General features: G+C 45.8%; 2 protein-coding genes across 3 annotated transcripts; both read left to right on the top strand.

The window, feature by feature from the left end:
• Positions 1–669: 669 nt before the first annotated feature.
• LOC310957496 (GTPase IMAP family member 9-like) lies at positions 670–4,842 on the top strand. Of its 2 annotated transcripts, XR_014593509.1 has the most exons (3): positions 670–745; positions 2,891–4,492; positions 4,582–4,842. XR_014593509.1 is itself a non-coding variant. In XM_083928077.1 (2 exons), the coding sequence occupies exons 1-2, from the start codon at positions 721–723 to the stop codon at positions 3,823–3,825; spliced, it is 960 nt and encodes a 319-aa protein (XP_083784203.1). In that variant the 5' UTR covers positions 670–720; the 3' UTR covers positions 3,826–4,842. The 2 variants fall into 2 exon arrangements, 1 of the variants encoding a protein (XP_083784203.1); XM_083928077.1 differs by having other exon boundaries at positions 2,891–4,842.
• A 1,334-nt stretch (positions 4,843–6,176) lies between these two features.
• znf622 (zinc finger protein 622) lies at positions 6,177–14,362 on the top strand. The gene is made up of 7 exons (XM_083928069.1): positions 6,177–6,300; positions 8,735–9,311; positions 10,431–10,706; positions 12,061–12,223; positions 12,329–12,444; positions 12,715–12,858; positions 13,767–14,362. The coding sequence occupies exons 2-7, from the start codon at positions 8,741–8,743 to the stop codon at positions 13,898–13,900; spliced, it is 1,404 nt and encodes a 467-aa protein (XP_083784195.1). The 5' UTR covers positions 6,177–6,300; positions 8,735–8,740; the 3' UTR covers positions 13,901–14,362.
• The last annotated feature ends 3,036 nt before the right edge of the window (positions 14,363–17,398 follow it).

Raw genomic sequence — 17,398 nt, 5'->3', positions numbered from 1 at the left:
TGCAGCTGAGAGGGACACGCCTACGGGACCTGGGGGGAGACACATGCAGGGATAAACAGACAGAGGGAGACAAACTCACACAAGAGGGAGAGAGGAGGGACTGACAGAACCAACTCTTGACACATGCACCACATCAGCTGTTGTCTCATGATGATTTAGTCTTCATTAACTCCGCCACTAACAATCACCGTCAGTTGGAGGAGGAAGTCTTGGCACTGATGTCTGCGGTTACACTAGCAAGCCCGAAATCTTAGCCGTGCACCCGAAGACCTAATTGTTTGGACAGATAACTGATGGGTTCTGAAATTATGGATCAACTGAGAGACCTACTTTGCTGTAGTGCTGAACAATAAATACAACTTTGTGTGGGATCTTCTTTTTTTCCTTCCTCTCCTGGTAATAATCTTAATCCCTCACAAAGACAGACAAACAGAAGGGCGGACAGAGAGACCCACGGATGCGATGCATGAATAATAAATAATAATAATGAATCATTTCTAATTATGTAACAGTGACACATTAACCACAGAGCTGCATGCCTGCACGGACACACGTTTAAAAAAAGAACTACGATTCAATTTCAACTTTCGTTTCTCGTGAAAGCTGATGGGAGGGGTGAACGGGATTTAAAAGACTTTGCAAGGAGGTGTTTTTACAGACGGACTTCACTCTACTTCCTCAGCTCAGCAGCAGACCGGCTCTTCTCTCTATAACCCAGCTATGGCCAGCGAACATGCCAAAGATGGTGAGTCAACACACTGAATTCATAGTGTTGATTACAGCCTGTGTGTAGACGTAAAGTATTCCAAAGTCCAAAGTGAGTGGGTGACGAGCAGTTACCTTAAGGTATGTGATCTCATGCCACAGGTAAGGACGCTAATTTAGGAAACAATGTGGTCATATGGTTTTGTAGGACTTGTTAAGGGTCTGCTCACACTGTCCTCCCGGACCACGACCCGGACTTGTCCCCCCTCCCTCTCCCCCCCGTGCCCCAGCCCCGTTTGTACTCACACTGCCAGGGCCTCGGCCAATGCTTCTTGCTGTCCATACGCCATCACGCCGTAACACGTCACACACATTGATCGCGTGTGTGTGGCTTTGTTTACAAATCTTTCCACAGACGTCTGAGTTTTTGTGCGTCTTGTCGACTGTTTTTGAATCTTTTCATCGACCAAATCTGCAGTAAACACTCCACCTCCGCATCACACCAACGTGAACCTTTCACCGCCATTGTTGTTGTTGTTAAATGTCCGCGCATGGTCCGTCCTTCTATTTACATGTCCGAACAGGCGGACATAACGCTACTGCCGTAGGGCTCGTGCTCCTGGTCGTACACGTGCGCACGCTCGTGCTCGTACATGTGCAAACGGCTCCGCTAAAGCCCACCTCTCCCAAACGGGCCATGGACGGCCCACTGTCCGCAGTTGAGCGCGGAGCGGGTGCACTCACATGGCTTAAAGGTACTAGGCTTTAGCTGAAAAACCGGTTTTGGCCGCGGCCAAAAGGACAGTGTGATCACGCCCTAAGACCCAAGGCCGGCCTTTGGAAGGTGCAACATTGCCTTTACTTGATTTTAACTCTATTTGCACGATGCTAGGCAACGTGTTTTTACTGAACTCATTAAGAATACAGGGCTCAACATTATTTTTTTTATCTACTTGTGAGAAGTTCAGCATCCGTGAGGAGCTCGGAGTCGAGCCGCTGCTCCTTTGCATTGAAAGGAGCCAGTTGAGGTGGTTCAGGATCATCTGGTAAGGATGAACCCTGGGCGCCTCCCTAGGGAGGTGTTCCAGGCACGTCCAGCTGGGAGGAGGCCTCGGGGAAGACCCAGGACCAGGTGGAGAGATTAGATCTCCACACTGGTCTGGGAACGCCTCAGGATCCCCCAGTTAGAGCTGGTTAATGTGGCCCGGGAAAGGGAAGTTTGGGGTCCCCTGCTAAAGCTGCTGCCATTCATCTACAGGTCAGGTGAGGAACAGTAGAGACACTGTGTCCTGAGCAAAAGTCCCTTTATATCACATTACCGTATTCTCCGCACTATAAGTCGCACCTAAAAACCTTCAAATGTCTCCAAAGTCGACAGTGCTCCTTATAATCCTGTGCTCCTTATATATGGACCAATATTGAGCCACAACAGGTCTCAACTACGGTGAGCAGCCGCCGACTCTATTTTCCCCGTAGAAGAAGTAACGCGCGGTGCATGTTGAGATATACGACTGCGTGAAGCGTGCCGTTTCATTTCCATGTGTGTGTTTGTGTAAAGAGCCCAAAATGGCTCCTGTTAAGAGACACGCTTACGACGCAGAGTTTCCACTCAAGGCCATTAGTCACGCAGCAGAACACGGGAATAGAGCAGCAGCCAGAGAGTTGAACATGAACCAATCAATGGTGCCGAAGTGGAGGAAGCAACAAGACGACCTGCGCCGAGTAAAGAAGACTAAACAGAGTTTAGAGGGAACAGAGCGAGACGGCTGCAGCTGGAGGACAAACTCCAACAGTGGGTTGTTGAACAGAGAGCAGCGAGTAGAAGAGTCCGTACCATCACTATTGGACTGAAGGCAACAGCGCTAGCACGATGCTGTCCAGCTGCAGACCCGAGCACAAGCCCCTCACTTGACACAAGCCCCTCACTTGACACAAGCCCCTTGCTTGACACAAGCCCCTCACTTGACACAAGCCCCTTGCTTGACGGAAGTGACGCAAAAGTATTTTTTTTTATGCTTATTGTTACTCTGATCCTTTCATCTTTGTATTGAAACTGTTGAAACAATCATTTCCCTCGGGATAAATAAAGATTCTTGAATCTTGAATTCTGATCCGAACGGGCACTAAACCGTAGTTTTTATGGATATGCTAAATATTTGTCCATTCTTTTCATTCATCCCCTCAGAACCGACCAGATACAATAATGAGGAGCTCAGGATCGTGATGGTGGGGAAGACCGGAGGTGGGAAGAGTGCTTCGGGAAACACCATTCTGGGAAATCAGCACTTTATGACAAAATTCTCCCCTAAATCTTTGACCACAGTCTGTGAAAAGGCCTTTGGTGAAGTGGGTGGACAAATGGTTGCTGTTATTGATACTCCGGGTCTGTTTGACACCAGGATTGATGAAAAGACAGCACTTCAAAATGTTAGCCAGTGCATTTCATTCGCTTCTCCTGGACCCCACGTCTTCCTGGTCATCGTCAAACTGGGCCGATACACAGAAGAAGAGAAGAACACAGTGCAGAAGATTCAGGAAGTCTTTGGCAAGGATGCGGAGAAATACAGCATGGTTCTCTTTACCCACGGAGACCTTCTCAGAGAGACACCGATTGAAGACTTCCTGAAGGACAGCGAAGACCTGCAGGAACTCGTGGACAGATGTAACGGGCAGTACCATGTCTTCAATAATGAGGTGGAGGCCGGTTCTCAGGTCAGGGAGCTGCTCGACAGGATCAGAAGTATAACAGAGGACAACGGAGGAAGACATTACACCAGTGAATTGTTCCAGAAGGCAGAGAAGGTGCTAGAAGAGGAGAAACGACGAATCATCAAGGAGAAAGAAGAGGAAATGCACAAAGAGCGGGAGGAGCTGAAGAGGAAACTGAAGGAACAGTTTGAGAAAGAAATCGCAAAAAAGAAGGCTGACAGGGAGACGAAGGAGAAGATGAGGGAAGCTCATAATAGAGAAATGGAGGAGAGGATTAAAAAAGTAACAAAATTGCAGGAAAAGCGGGCTAGAGAGGAAGCTGAGAGAAGCTCTTTCTCACTCAAAACCATAGGTGGCCTCGCTATCTCAATATTCGGGGTTGCTGGTTTAGTTTTAATGAAATTACGTTGAGAAAAAAAGAATGGAGCGTGGACTGGCCGCGGGAGAGGTGCCAGTTCATCTCCTGGACACTGTCGAGGTGCTGTTGAGCATGGCACCAAAGCCCCACCTGCTCATTGCATTGGCAGCCCCCTCGCTCTGACATCTCTCCATTAATTGCATAGGTTGTGTGTGTGTGTGTGTGTGTGTGTGTGTGTGTGTGTGTGACCAGTATAATAATTCTTTGATTTTCTGTATGTCAGATGTACTTAAATAATTTGATTACTTTCAAATCAACAACTGCATTAAGGTTTAATGTGCCCAGATGCAGGACTGACAGGTTAAATGTGCCCAGATGCAGGACTGACAGGTTAAATGTGCCCAGATGCAGGACTGCCAGGTTAAATGTGCTCATATGCAGGACTGTCAGGTTTAATGTGCCCTGATGCAGGACTGCCAGGTTAAATGTGCCCAGATGCAGGACTGACAGGTTAAATGTGCCCAGATGCAGGACTGACACGTTTAATGTGCCCAGATGCAGGACTGACAGTGTTAATGTGCCCAGATGCAGGACTGACAGTGTTAATGTGCCCAGATGCAGGACTGTCAGGTTTAATGTGCCCAGATGCAGGACTGTCAGGTTTAATGTGCCCAGATGCAGGACTGTCAGGTTTAATGTGCCCAGATGCAGGACTGACAGGTTTATGTGCCCAGATGCAGGACTGACAGGTTAAATGTGCCCAGATGCAGGACTGACAGGTTAAATGTGCCCAGATGCAGGACTGTCAGGTTTAATGTGCCCAGATTCAGGACTGACAGGTTTAAAAAAACCTGGGTTCCAGTGGCTGTTGGCCTTCTTAACAGTTAACAGCACTGTGGTCACTTTAACTCCTTATTTTGATCCAGTGTGTATCCAGTTGGGCACTGTTGCACTTTGTTTGTCTGTTTGTTGTTGAATTTATGTTAATTGTGTTCCTGTAAAATGTTGTTTTTTGCTGCTGGCTGCGACACAAACTGCCCTCCGCGGACAATAAAGACCTCTTGACTTGACTTTACCTTTACCTGTCTTATTCAGGTGCCTGATCGGCTGATGGAGCGAAACATGGGCAGCAGCATCCACCAGTAAAACATGAATTCAGACTAAATATATATATTTTCCTTCTGTACCCCTGGAAACACGTGGGTGTACATAAAAATAAATATCTTTTGATAAAGCTTCTACATATTCAACCTTTAAAAGGTCATTTGAATCACGCTCTGTGGCAGTTTGTGGTGGTAGAAGACGAATGAGCGAATGATTCACAAAAGATAAAGTACAATTTGAGTTCATAGATATTTAACAAACTCATTCAAATAAGTGTTTTCATATTATATTTATTTTGTCAGGGTAACTCATTTATTTGATAGGATAAGTTGGTATTTTATTTTTATTTATTAGTATTATAATTATTATTATTATTAGTAGTAGTATTAGAAGTAGTATTATTATTATAATTCTTATAATTATAATAATAATTATTAGTAGTAGTAGTAACAGTACTACTAGTTGTAGTAGTAATATTATAATTATTATAATCATAATAATTTGTATTATTAGTAGTAGTATTATAATTATAATAATAATAATAATAACAATAATAATTATTATTAGAAAAATATTAATTATTATAATTATTAGTAGTAGTATTAGTATTATAATAATAACAATCATAATAATTAGTAGTAGTAGTATAATAATAATAATAATATAATAATAATAATAATTAGTAGTAGTATTATTATAATAACAATAATAATAATAATAATAACAATAATAATAATTAGTAGTAGTAATATTATAATAATAATTATAATAATAATAATAATAACAATAATAATAAGTAGTAGTAGTAGTATAATAATAATAATAATAATTATTATTATTATTATAATAAAAATAATAACAATAATAATAAGTAGTAGTAGTAGTATAATAATAATAATAATAATAATTATTATTATTATTATAATAAAAATAATAACAATAATAATAAGTAGTAGTAGTAGTATAATAATAATAATAATAATAATTATTATTATTATTATAATAAAAATAATAACAATAATAATAAGTAGTAGTAGTAGTATAATAATAATAATAATAATAATAATAATAATTATAATAATAATAATAATAATAATAATAATAAGTAGTAGTATTATAATATTAATAATAATAATAATAATAATAATAATAATAATAATAATAATACTATAATATAATAATAATTATAATAATTAGTAATATAAGTCCTAAGGTGATGTAATGCAGTACACCCTCCTCACCGGTAGGGGGCGTCCAAAAAAAACATCAGGAAGTAGAAAAAGTTCAGAGTTCACCGGAAGTCATTGTCGCGTGTTGTGTGCGGTGTGTTACAAACAGGAGCTCACTCACATATATTTACATATTTAATATATATAAATATATTGAAACACTTTTATCGGAGGAGACCTCTCACCGCTGAATACGTAAGTAAACCCGGAACACCCGCCCGTGTTAGCTCTCCCTGTTAGCCGCTATTAGCAATGTTTACTCTGATCCGTGGGTGCTAGCTAGCCGATGTTAGCATCGTTTAACCACAGTTTAACAGTGAGTGTTTAATTAATTATTAATAATGAAGTTTTCTGATATTAGGTACCGCTCTCAATCTGCTTTACTGACGTGTGGCTTTACCCGACAGTTAGCTAGCATAGCTTATGTGTAGCTAGGCTAGGCTAGGCTAACAAACCGACCAGATTCGATGTTACACAACTAATTATTCCATTAAATGAATGTTATTTAACCCAGAAACAGTCACAACATCATCCGACATCACAGCTGAACCATAACGCGTGTCCTGTGTTTAGTTTAAGTGTTTCAGGATCAGCAAAAGTCCTTTAAATATTCATTTTCTCTCATATTAAAGTTCAGTTTGTTTGGACCTTTAACGTTACACCTGAGCTAAACCTGCTAGCTTAGCTCAGGTGTTAGCAATACATTTTGTTATGAAAGGTACAGCTTTTGCTAAAGTTGTGTTACAGACAGTCAAAGTAAATGTATTTATATAGAGCCATGCGTACAAGCAGCCAGTCACAGTGCTTTACAGAAAATAAATACAAATAAAAATACAATAAGAACAGCAATCATCATTCAATACAGCACATTATAATAGCCAATAATTAAAAATGATTAAATCAGACAAATGCATGAACTGTAAAACCACTAAAGTCCCTAAAACAATAATAAAAAAGCACATAAAAGAATCAGCCTCAAAGCAATTTCAGTCAAAAGCAACTGGACTTGGTTCTTTGTCAGGAAGATGTTTCACCTCTCATCCAAGAGGCTTCATCAGTTCATGTACGCACCTGACCAGGACCAGGCTGGGACTGGACCTGGACCAGGACCAGGCTGGGCTGGGACTGGACCTGGACCAGGACCAGGCTGGGCTGGGACTGGACCAGGACCAGGCTGGGACTGGATCAGGACCAGTCTGGGACTAAAAGAATCATCCTCAGAGCAATTTCAGTCAAAAGCAACTGGACTTGGTTATTTGTCAGGAAGACGTTTCACCTCTCATCCAAGAGGCTTCATCAGTTCATGTACGCATCTGACCAGGACCAGGCTGGGACTGGACCAGGACCGGGCTGGGACTGGACCAGGACCAGTCTGGGACTAAAAGAATCAGGATCATGAAGTGAAGAGTGCCTCCATGTTGTGTTATGGGAAAGTGTCTTTAGGCCTGATTCAACAACAGTGGTGGGAAGTAAACACAGTATCATTTTCAGGTGCTTGTTCTTTACGAGACTGTTCCTGTGACTGTGGATGAAACCAGATTAAACAGAGTATAAAGGAGTTAAGAGAGGAATAAGAGACGCTGGTTGTCCTGTTTCTCCTGGTGGTGTACTGTGCACATTGATGCAGCACTAATTATAATACACGATTATCATGATATTCAATTCAATTTTATTTATAGTACCAAATCATAACAGACGTTATCATGTAGTGCGCTCGCTGCACCTCGCCATCTGCAAAAGCCCCTCGGCAGCTGATGCAGGTGTAGGACGTCATGGTGACCTGACGCTGAGGAGGTAAACAGGATATGTGGTTCTGAAATGGGCCGTTCTGCACGAGCATAGTGCTTTTTCTGCTTATTTTGGTGCCAGTACTCTACTTTTCCTCGACTAACAGAGGTGTCAATTCAATTCATGGTAGTTTTGGAGTCTCTAGTGTTGCACTATTAAACGTAAAAATGCCAAACGGGATGATTCTACCCTCTGATGTGAGGATTTCCTGTTTTTGGTTTTGTCATTTATGATCCTATGGTGAATAACTTTGGCTTCAGGACTGTTTGTTGGCCAAGGACTGATTTAAAAATAAAAGTAATATTTTTTGGTTGCAGTTCTTATGGTAAAAATGAAGAAGAAGAAGAATTCCTTTATTTGTCCCGCAAATTCATTTTACACACACACACACACACACACACACACACAGGCCCGAAATGCACACACTCATGCACAGACAGGACCTATATACATGTAATAGAGAGAGATTAGAGCGAGGGGGCTGCCAATGACTGGTGCCCCGAGCAGTTGGGGCACCTCACTGCGTCTCCGGGCGTGAGTTGGGGGTTCGGTGCCTTGCTCAACAGCACCTCTACAATGCCCAGGAGATGAACTGGTACCTCTCCAGCCACCAGTCCACGTTCCATTCATGGTCCACACAGGCTGCCAGCCAAGTCACCTATGGACTGAGCTACTGCCGCCCAAACTGGCCAGTTTTCCAATTTGGTCTGATGTTCTCTCCTTTCCTGACAGAACGCCACATGTGTCGTATTTAAGTAATAAATTGTGAAGACCTTGAGACAAATGTGTCATTTTGAGCTGTGTAACTAACCGTAATGTGACTTTACCTTCTCACCGTCAGGTTACCATGTCGTCCTACACCTGCATCAGCTGCCGAGTGGCTTTTGCGGATGGCGAGGTGCAGCGAGCGCACTACAAAACCGACTGGCACCGCTACAACCTGAAGCGCAAGGTGGCCGACATGCCGTCAGTCACTGCTGAAAACTTCCAGGAGCGCGTCCTGGCCCAGCGGGCGGCCGCCGAACAGCAGCTGAACGAAACCATGGCCACGGAGGGCTGCGCCGTCTGCAGCAAGAAGTTCTCCAGCGCCAACGCCTACAGGAACCACCTGCAGTCGCACAAGCACCAGCAGGCGGAGAAGCAGGCGCTGCTCGCCGCCCAGAGGAAAGTGGAGAAGATGAACGAGAAGAACCTGGAGAAAGGACTCGGCGACGAGAAGGTGGATCACGACGCCAGGAACGAGGCCCTGCAGCAGGCGCTGAAGGAGCAGCAGAGGCCGAGCCCGGCCAAGCAAGGAGGGCCGTCACAAGAGGCGACGAGGCAGAGGGCGGAGAAGCTGGAGAAGCCCCCCAGGGTGATGTGGCTGGAGGAGCAAGCCAAGAGGAGAGAGAAGGAAGATGGAGCCACGGCTGTGGAAGGTAAGGAGGGGAAATACAACCATCACTGAGGGCGCACTCACACTGTCCTTCCGCACCGTGCCCCGGGCTTTAGGGTCCTTGTCCCCCCCTCCAGGCCCGTTTGTACTCACACTACCTGGGCCTCACGCAAATGCTTCTTCCTGTCCATACGTCATCACGCCGTAACACGTCACATGCATTGATGACGTCATGGCGATGCGTGGCTTTGTGTCCAGATCTTTCCGTAGACCTCAGAGTTTTTGTGCGTCTTGTCGACTGTTTTTGAATCTTTTCATCGACCAAATCTGCAGTAAACACTCCACCTCCGCATCACACCAACGTGAACCTTTCACCGGCATTGTTTGAAATGTCCGCGCATGGTCCCTCCTTCTTTTTTCTACGTCCCAACAGGCGCACAGGAAATGACCTCAGAACCGCCGTAGGCCTCGTGCTCGTACACGTGCGCACACTCGTGCTCGTACATGTGCAAACGCGCTCTACAAAGCCCACCTCTCCCAAACGGGCCATGGACGGCCCACTGTCCGCAGTTATGAGCGGAGCGGTGCACTCACACTGCTCAAACGCACTAGGCTTTAGCTGAAAAACCAGTTTTGGCCCGGGACGGAAGGACAGTGTGAGTGCGCCCTTAATCTACCTTTTAAACCGGTCTGCTCACAGTCCCTCAGGTCCTCAGATGAATTGTGCTCCACTGTCATCGAATCTCATGAAAAGACCAAAAACCAACGCTGCGTCTCTCGGTGCGTTCTAACTCCCCTCCTCCGTCTGTGGTAATAAAACAGAAAGGACTGGATCAGAACGCTGGATCGGACCCATTCATCCCATATCCGATCCGGGAACGACGAGGCAGAGGCCTGAAATGAGAATAGATGTCTGTTTATTCGCAGACATCTATGATCTTAACCAGAGCTGTACGGTGCTGGAAAAGCCTTTAACTTGACCTTTGAAAAGGTGCACGAACCCTGTCAATGATACGGTCTCACAGTGAATTATTAATTAACTAAACTTCAGTTCAGTTGTGAGACGAAGCTGCAGAATGTCGGGATGTTTGAATTTAGAGTTTAAGGTCTTTATAAGTCGTTTGTGTTAAAATGTGACCATGTTCTAATCACAACCTTCCAGGAGAGTGGGAGGACGTGGACGAGGAGGAAGACGATGATGACGACATGGAGGAGGATGAGGAGGAGGTGATGGATCAAGAGGAAGGCGACCCGGCGGCTGCCTCTGACCCTCAGCCCGCCGCTCTGCCGGGCTCCGTCCCCGTCACCGACTGCCTCTTCTGCTCCCACCACTCCAAGTCGCTCATGAAGAACGTCGCCCACATGACCAAAGTCCACAGCTTCTTCCTCCCCGACGCCGAGTTCCTCGTCGACGTCAAGGGCCTCGTCCGCTACCTCGGTGAGTTTGCGGCACAGACGTGAGGAAGCTCGGGTGGGTGATCCCCGCGCAGTGTGAAGGGTCAGGGCTTTAATCTGCTGATCCCCAAATCCACTTTTCTGTCTCTAATACAGTCGGCTTCAAGCGGGGGTGTATTATATCTTTTACCGCCGGAGCGCACCTATGACACACGTGTGCACGTGCTTTATTAACACGATACACCTTTTCTACGGTTGTGTAACCTACTGTGACTGTATAAAGGCCTTTACACACACGGGCGAGTCTTTTTCCTGTGATTAACTTGAACTTCAGTATATTCATATATATATACTGTTGTTTTTCTCATGAATACTTCAACAGAACGTGAATATTACGCAGCGAAAACGTGCGAGCTTTTCCTGCTTCAGCTTCCTGACTGTGTTCAGAAATCACACGAGGAGACTCTTTTATTTTGTGCTCTGGCCGAAGTCTCCATAGTGACCCTCCATCACTTCGCTCAGCAGAAACAAGACACGGCTCCTCCTGATCTGCTGGGAATATTCAAAACTTTTATGTCGCACATTCGCAAATGGTCGACAAAAGGTCCCGGAGAGCGCTACAACCCAGCGTTCAAGCCAAAACAACAGTTTCTCTGGCCCTGATCGTGACCAGAGTTCTTTTAAAGGGACAGTTTGGATGTTCTGAAGTGGTGAAGCAGACAGCCCTCCTGACACAGAGGTTGTGTACCGCTGCCCTGCAAACTCCCTAAAACCTCAGTTGAAGCGTCGATATATTTAGAATATTTTCACAGCTTTACCGTGCCGTCAGAAAACCCTTTACGACGGGAAAGTGAAGCTGTGCTACCCATCTCTGCTCTCTTCAAAGCCACCAGAGTCGCTGGTCTTCCACTGCCTCCATCGGTAACTTAGTTTGTTAATTCCCAACAACTCTTTAAAACAAGTCAGAGAAGAACACAAACTAACTAACCGATCGAGGCAGCGATGGACCAGCTGCTCCCATTTTCTGCAGAGTAAAAGTCTGGTGGCTTTAAAGAGAGTGGCACGACGACTTCAGTTCTCCTTCAGTTTGTTGATATTCAGTCCATCTCATCTTAAGCCTCTTATCCGGGGTCGGGTCGGGGGGCAGCAGCTTTAGCAGGGATCCCCAAACTTCCCTTTCCCGGGCCACATTAACCAGCTCTAACTGGGGGATCCTGAGGCGTTCCCAGGCCAGTGTGGAGATCTAATCTCTCCACCTGGTCCTGGGTCTTCCCCGAGGCCTCCTCCCAGCTGGACGTGCCTGGAGCACTGCCCAGTTCATGCTAGATATGCTCATCAGTGCTCATGTTACACAAGTGAAAGAAATGTTATTGTTCTTTTCCTTTTCTGTGTCGCAGGAGAGAAAGTCGGTGCTGGAAACGTGTGTTTGTGGTGCAACGAGAAGGGCCGTTCGTTCTACTCCACCGAGGCGGTGCAGAGTCACATGACGGACAAAAGCCACTGTAAACTCTTCACAGACGGGGACGCCGCCCTGGAGTTTGCAGACTTCTACGACTTCAGGTAACAAAGTCACGTCCAAATGTTTCTCCTCCTGCAGGTAAAAGGGGATCTGAAGCTGCGTGTTCGTCCGTCTGAGTCACACCTTGTTTCCTTTTTTGCCAACAGGAGCAGTTACCCCGACAGGAAGGAGGGCGAGGATCCTGAGACCGACGAAGAAGAGCTGCTCGATGACAAGAACCTGGAGTACGACGACGATACGCTGGAGCTGACACTCCCCTCAGGTGACTGGAGATAAGTTTTTAACATGGGCAAAGGTAAAGACAAAATGGCTCCTGCGCTACAGCGTAGAACATTTGGGAATGGGGAGGCAAATAATCTGAATCGCAGATTTTGAGGATTTGCTGCTTTTCTCCGTCAAATCCTTGTGAATTGAATCTCTGCGGGGTCTGGACTGTCAGTCAGACGGTGTGATGTAATGACAGCTTGTTGTAAATATTAGCTTTTAACGTGTTCATGTCGTAACAGAGTGCACGTGCTGCGTGTTTCTCCAGGTGCTAAGATCGGCCACCGCTCCCTCATGAGGTACTACAAACAGCGGTTCGGAGCTCAGAGGGCGGTGGTGCTGACCCACAACAGGAGCGCCGTCGGCAGAGTCCTCCGGCAGTACAAAGCTCTGGGCTGGGCTGGGGACGGAGGTAAGAATCAGCCGGGAACACTCGACAGTGTGGCATTCGGTTCATGTTTATCAGTTTAAAGAGAGAAACAGGAAAGAGGAGCTTCGCTTCGTCCACATTCAACCTGAAGTTTCCGCAGCTGTGAAGCTCTTTACCGCACTTACCTGCATGAAGTCATGATATGAGGAAAGGCTATGACTATATGAACTATGACGTCTACTTGGGCGGCATGAGGGGGTTAAAGAACACAACCGGACGCCTCATCAGTCACATCAGTTACCTGAAGATGGTCTTTCCCCGGTTAAGGGAATAATCGATTATTGAAGTTCCCCTCGTATACGTGAGGGGGTTAAAAAACACAACAGGACGTCTCAGCGGTATAAGTGAGGGGGCTGAATGGGAAACGACAGTAACTCCTCCTCCGTCAACGTACAGCTGCTTGGAATACGGCTTTATTTTCACGTTCCCCTTCGTCAAAATCACAAGAGGCCGACTTTTGGACAGAACTACGACAATAATAATTCTTGGTAGTGATGTTAGTTGCCATGGCGAAGTCCCTCCCTCGGTTTAAAGGTAACGCTCTATTGTTGTTGTTATTTTCAGGTTGTTTTGGCGTCGTTGCTTCCTGGTTTATTCTATTTCCGGGTCACAAACCACCGCTGCGGGGTGGGGAGGGGGAGCTTTAACTCGCTCCTTAAAGCTCAGAGCAGCTCCTTCCTTTATGAGAGACACTGGTGTGTCTGTGATTCACTGTGATCCTTTGTCTCGGGTACATGTTATCGTGCAGCTGCAGAAAGAGCTCCCCCTTGTGTTCACCTCACTCATAACTGTGAGGAAACTGCTCCTGAACAACGTTCTGACACACTCTTTGTACGTGTGTGTGTGTGTGTGTGTGTGTCTCTCTCTCTCTCTCTCTCTCTCTCTCTCAGGAGCCGGCGCCTTGTATCAGAAACAGAGAGACATGCAGTACGTTCAGATGATGAAGTCCAAATGGATGCTGAAGATGGGAATGTCCCACAACTCCACCAAGCAGAAGCACTTCAGACTCCAAGTGATGTTCTGAAGCAGGACGGGAGCGGAGCCCGACGTGCACCGGTGCTTTTTAACATCTCATGATCTCTGCTGCTGTTTTCAGCCAACAAGACTTTCAGAGTACGTGACATCAGTGACGCAGGCAGCCATGCTGATAACTGCAGGAAGAAACCTTAACATGGAAACATCTTTACTTTACTTTAGTGAGTCTGATCTAAGAAGCAGCCGCGGTGCATTTCCCCAAACGTCCGACCCGTCGTCTCTGTGATGCTGCATCACGGCGTGGAAAGTTTCAGTCCGCTGTGTTTTAAAACGACGTCAGATGAATCCAGGCGAGGCTTTTCATCATCAACCTCACTGGAAAAACAAAACTACCACTTAGATGGAGATTAAATCACAATGTTTTGACACAATATGGATCAAATAACAGATAATTATTAAGGAAATGTTTCATAACATGTTTTTTATCCTAATGATGCAGCGTGCTCATACTACATCCAACAAATAAATATCTTTAATATTTATCATACACACGGCCGTCTTTTTTTATTTATCTAAGTCTGGCAACCACCTCTGAATCAGGACCCAAAGAACCAGGTCCAGGTCCAAGCGTGTGAAATGTGTTTCCTCAGGAGGGGGTCTGGAGTCTCCCTTAGAGAGAGGGGGAGAAGTTCAGCATCCGTGAGGAACTCGGAGTAGAGCCGCTGCTCCTTTGCGTTGAAAGGAGCCAGTTGAGGTGGTTCAGGATCATCTGGTAAGGATGAACCCTGGACGCCTCCCTAGGGAGGTGTTCCAGGCACGTCCAGCTGGGAGGAGGCCTCTGGGAAGACCCAGGACCAGGTGGAGAGATTAGATCTCCACACTGGCCTGGGAACGCCTCAGGATCCCCCAGTTAGAGCTGGTTAATGTGGCCCGGGAAAGGGAAGTTTGGGGTCCCCTGCTGGAGCTGCTGCCCCCGCGACCTGACCCCGGATAAGAGGCTGAAGATGAGATGAGGTGAGAACTACTTCTGAAAGTTTGAGCCCTGCGTTGTCAAATGTCCATCACAACTAAAGATTCTAGTAGTGTAACATGATAACAGACCTACAACTGCACACTGACGTGTTAACTATGCAGGATAACTGACTAAAGTGGACGGCACTGTGGTGTGGTGGTTAGCACTGTCGCCTCACAGCAAGAGGGTTCCTAGTTCGAATCTTGCATGTTCTCCCCGTGTCTGCGTGGGTTTTCTCCGGGTTCTCCGGTTTCCTCCCACAGTCCAAAGACGTGCAGGTGTTGGGTTCATTGATGACTCTAAATCACCCGTAGGTGTGAATGGTTGTCTGTCTCTGTTCGTCTCTGTGTCCTGTGATAGACTGGCGTCCTGTCCAGGGTGGACCCCGCCTCACGCCCGATGTCAGCCCCACCCCGCTCTCCACCCCTGATAGGGACAAACGCTTGAAGATGAATGAATGAACTGACTAAAGTTAAGCCTGGAACATTGAGTGCACTGGGTCAGGGGTCAGGCGGGGGAAGAGGGCGGGACTTTGGAGGGAACATGGCAGAAAGGTAAGAATTGCTTTAACTGATTTGAACTGAAAAAGAAATTCCCAACTTGAATCATAGTGTTTTCCCCACCAGCAGAGCTGCATCCTCCTCTTCCTCACAGAGAGCGCTTCCTACACTCATTGACTTTATTGCTACTTTCCCTAAAGCGAGTGATTTGATCTCTCCCTCGTTCTTTTCAGGTACATCAGATTTATCAATGACTGGGCTCGGATGCGTGGATGATGTCATCGGGAGCAGGATGCTGACCCAACCACACGGCTCCTTTAATGAGCTCAGCTCCTCCATTTGTTTGCGGTCCTCCACTTTATCCTTGGCAGGCTGTCCCACTTCCTTTTGCAGGCGGGGCCCGGAGAGTGTTTGCGGCGTGATGGTTTCAGGGGTTTATGGCACTCTGCCCGTACAGCGCGCACACTGTTCGACAGAGCCGACAGGAAAAGCGAGAGAGGAGGAGGAGGAGGAGGAGGAAGAGGAAGAGGCCCTGTAGACAGGCCGACGGCGAGAAGGAGACTAATTGATCAGGACGAGTTGGGGAGATGAACGGGGCAGATGGCTGAGAGGCATTAGCACCGTGGAAGTCGTGGGAGGAGGCGGTGCGTGCCTCTGAAGGTCGATGCTGATCGTTCCGTGTCTTTAAGAGTCCGTTTTTATATCGTTGCCTCCAAATCTGCTTCAGATCTTCGTGGTATTTTGATAAAAAAACAGCTGAAATCCTGTAAAGTGTACATCTCACAGTGCTCGACGGGCAGATGGCAGCTTCTGTCTCTAATGCAAAGCTACCGAGACGTTTTTTTTAGTCTCTTTGCTTCTGGAAACGGTCCCGATTGGACACATTTGAATATTTAGATCACAGCTGCGATCGGCTCCCTTCTGTTTCCTGGAGTCGGTCCAAACCCGCCGTAGGAATTTATGTATTTCTTTTTTAGCCATGTTAGCGTGGACGTGTCAGTCTGTCAGTCCACCACTTTGATCCAGACTCAGATCACACAACTGTTGGAGGATTCCCAATAAATTAGATTCAGTCGTCTCTTGTTCCCCAGAGGCAAAAGTCCCTCCTGACTTTGGTAAATGTAAATGTTGGTAAATGCTTAACACAACCAACCACAGTCACACTTTCAGGATCTCATTGAAGTCTCGTTCATGCACCGACGGCACTGCCGGGGTTCAATAACCTGCCCTAGAACACTGACGCGGGCTGGAGAAGCTGAGGACCAGTGGCCCACAGCCGCCACGGTGCAAACCTGTAAACACTAAACTATGTTCCAGAAACACTCTTGATCCATGTGTGACCCCCGCTGCTTCGTTGGGCTAGAAAGTTACCAGCATCAGCTTTATCTAACAGAGAAGAAAATGATCCCCCTAAAAAAATGCTTGTTGTGATTTGTTTTACAAACATTGTATTATTATAAAAATGCAGTTTACTTTCATAAATGACTAAAAATAGATGCAAAACCACCACAAAAAGATGCAAAATGACTAAAAATAGATGCAAAACCAGCACAAAAAGATGCAAAATGACTAAAAATAGATGCAAAACCACCACAAAAAGATGCAAAATGACTAAAAATAGATGCAAAACCACCACAAAAAGATGCAAAATGACTAAAAATAGATGCAAAACCAACACAAAAAGATGCAAAATGACTAAAAACAGATGCAAAACCACCACAAAAAGATGCAAAATGACTAAAAATAGATGCAAAACCACCGCAAAAAGATGCAAAATGACTAAAAATAGATGCAAAACCAGCACAAAAAGATGCAAAATGACTAAAAATAGATGCAAAACCACCACAAAAAGATGCAAAATGACTAAAAATAGAGGCAAAACCACAGCAAAAAGATGCAAAATGACTAAAAATAGATGCTAAACCACCACAAAAAGATGCAAAATGACTAAAAATGATGCTAAACCACCACAAAAAGATGCAAAAGTAAAGCAGGAGTGACAGAATTATGAACCAGTAATAAAGTGTGTAGTTCC

The sequence above is a fragment of the Echiichthys vipera genome, assembly GCF_963691815.1.
Source record: "Echiichthys vipera genome assembly, chromosome: 15".
In the NCBI taxonomy this organism is placed as follows: Eukaryota; Metazoa; Chordata; class Actinopteri; order Perciformes; family Trachinidae; genus Echiichthys; species Echiichthys vipera.
This window is presented reverse-complemented; position numbering and strand designations above follow the sequence as displayed.